Below are 1773 nucleotides of genomic sequence, written 5' to 3' on the forward strand. Positions count from 1 at the left end.
CAGAGACCTCCCTATATTTTAAAGAGGGGTCTCTGAAAGTTTGACAAGTTGTTGACAAGGGGGAGGGAGGGGAGGTAAAAATTGCCAAAAAATTGTTGACGTAATTATTGGACAGCCCCTTAGATTTTGTATTTACTCACATTGTATGTTGATTTCTTTTTCTGGTAGTTTAATTTCGATTGATAGATTTTAATGAAAAGATTTTTGTTAACATCAGTATGAGTAAATAGCCATGATGCAGCACACGTTCGAATCAACTTTGATTTAAAACAGAATGGCTTCGTTGTAGGTGGCAATATAATGACATTGTGGTTCGCAAGTCACAAAAAAGAGTTACCGATCCGATCAAAAACCGGGAAACCAAGTCTTAAAAGTTCTCTTTTCGTATTGTTACACCGGGAAATATGATAAAAAAAACATGGCTAATATAGTGCACGCTCGCATCCTCTCACATATTTTTGGTAAAGTTAACGTTGCGACATTCAAGTCGTGTTTTCCTTTGACTAGTGAAGTTTTAAGCAAAAGAAGTTACAAAGGAAGTAACAGGTATAAAAGAATGAAAGGAATTAGAGACAAAGAAAGATTGGATAAAGAAATGCAACAAAAGTATGGAATAAATAAACCTCAATTTAACTTTAATAACTGGATGAAAAACAATTATTTAAACGAAATTAAAGCATTTCAATTCAGACTTAATACTCATTTTAAGGATGAAGGTTTAATGATAAGTGCTTTATGTCATTCGTCTTTTGTTGATGAATTGAAGTTATTTAATGAACATTTGGTTACTTCTAATAAATTAGGAAAAAATTTTGAAGATAACGATTTTCAAAAAAGACTTGATTTGAAAAATCTTATGTCTAATATATCATCTGAAAAACTTGCACTAGTTGGTATGGAATTAAGCATTTCTGTTATAAAAACTGTACTTTACAAAAGATTTCCCAATTTAACTGTTCATGCTTGCAATGATATCACAAATTTTCTAATTTCACGCAATAATATTGTCCATCTTGCTAAGAACCTTTCCATTAAAGAGCTTTTACTTCTTTCAAAGGAAAATGAAAATCAGGATCTAAATGACCAGTTTTATACCAATTTTGTAAAGGAAGATTTTATTAGTGATGCATTTTTTGCATTAATTGGTGCTATTGAAATAGATCAAGGTTATAATGCTTCAAAAAAATTTGTTGAGGACTTTGTTGTTGCTTTAATAGATCAAGAAGAACTTTCTAAATATATAAAACTTGAAAATCCTAAACAAGAGCTTGAAAGTATTTTACAAATGCATGGTATTTTTTGTAAACCAGTTGCTCGAGTAATTGCAGAAACTGGAATCTCAACAGATTTTCCTTTTTATTATGTTGGTATTTATTGTGATAAGTTTAAGATTGGAGAAGGATCAGGATATTCAATCCGAACTGGAATAAATGATGCTTTTAAAAACTGTGTTTTTAAATGTTTTGACCAAGAAGTGGATTTTAAAGCTATACAACAATCTTTAATATAAATATTTTTTCGTTTTTAATAAAAGAGCTTATTGCTAAAAGTTTTACTGATTTTTAAATTTTTTTAATAAAAAAGAATTTGAATGGAATTAAAATATCTAACTATATATATATATATATATATATATATATATATATATATATATATATATATATATATATATATATATATATATATATATATGTATGTTATATATATTCTATTCTTACAGTAATGTAAATATATATATATATATATATATATATATATATATATATATATTCT

At 27.1% G+C, this 1773-nt stretch overlaps 1 protein-coding gene across 1 annotated transcript; it reads left to right on the forward strand.

Moving 5' to 3' along the window:
* Positions 1-389: 389 nt before the first annotated feature.
* On the forward strand, positions 390-1555 carry LOC105843362 (large ribosomal subunit protein mL44). Its single transcript, XM_065810672.1, has one exon. The coding sequence runs from the start codon at positions 419-421 to the stop codon at positions 1508-1510; it is 1092 nt and encodes a 363-aa protein (XP_065666744.1). The 5' UTR covers positions 390-418; the 3' UTR covers positions 1511-1555.
* The last annotated feature ends 218 nt before the right edge of the window (positions 1556-1773 follow it).

The sequence above is a fragment of the Hydra vulgaris genome, chromosome 11 (assembly GCF_038396675.1).
Source record: "Hydra vulgaris chromosome 11, alternate assembly HydraT2T_AEP".
NCBI lineage: Eukaryota > Metazoa > Cnidaria > Hydrozoa > Anthoathecata > Hydridae > Hydra > Hydra vulgaris.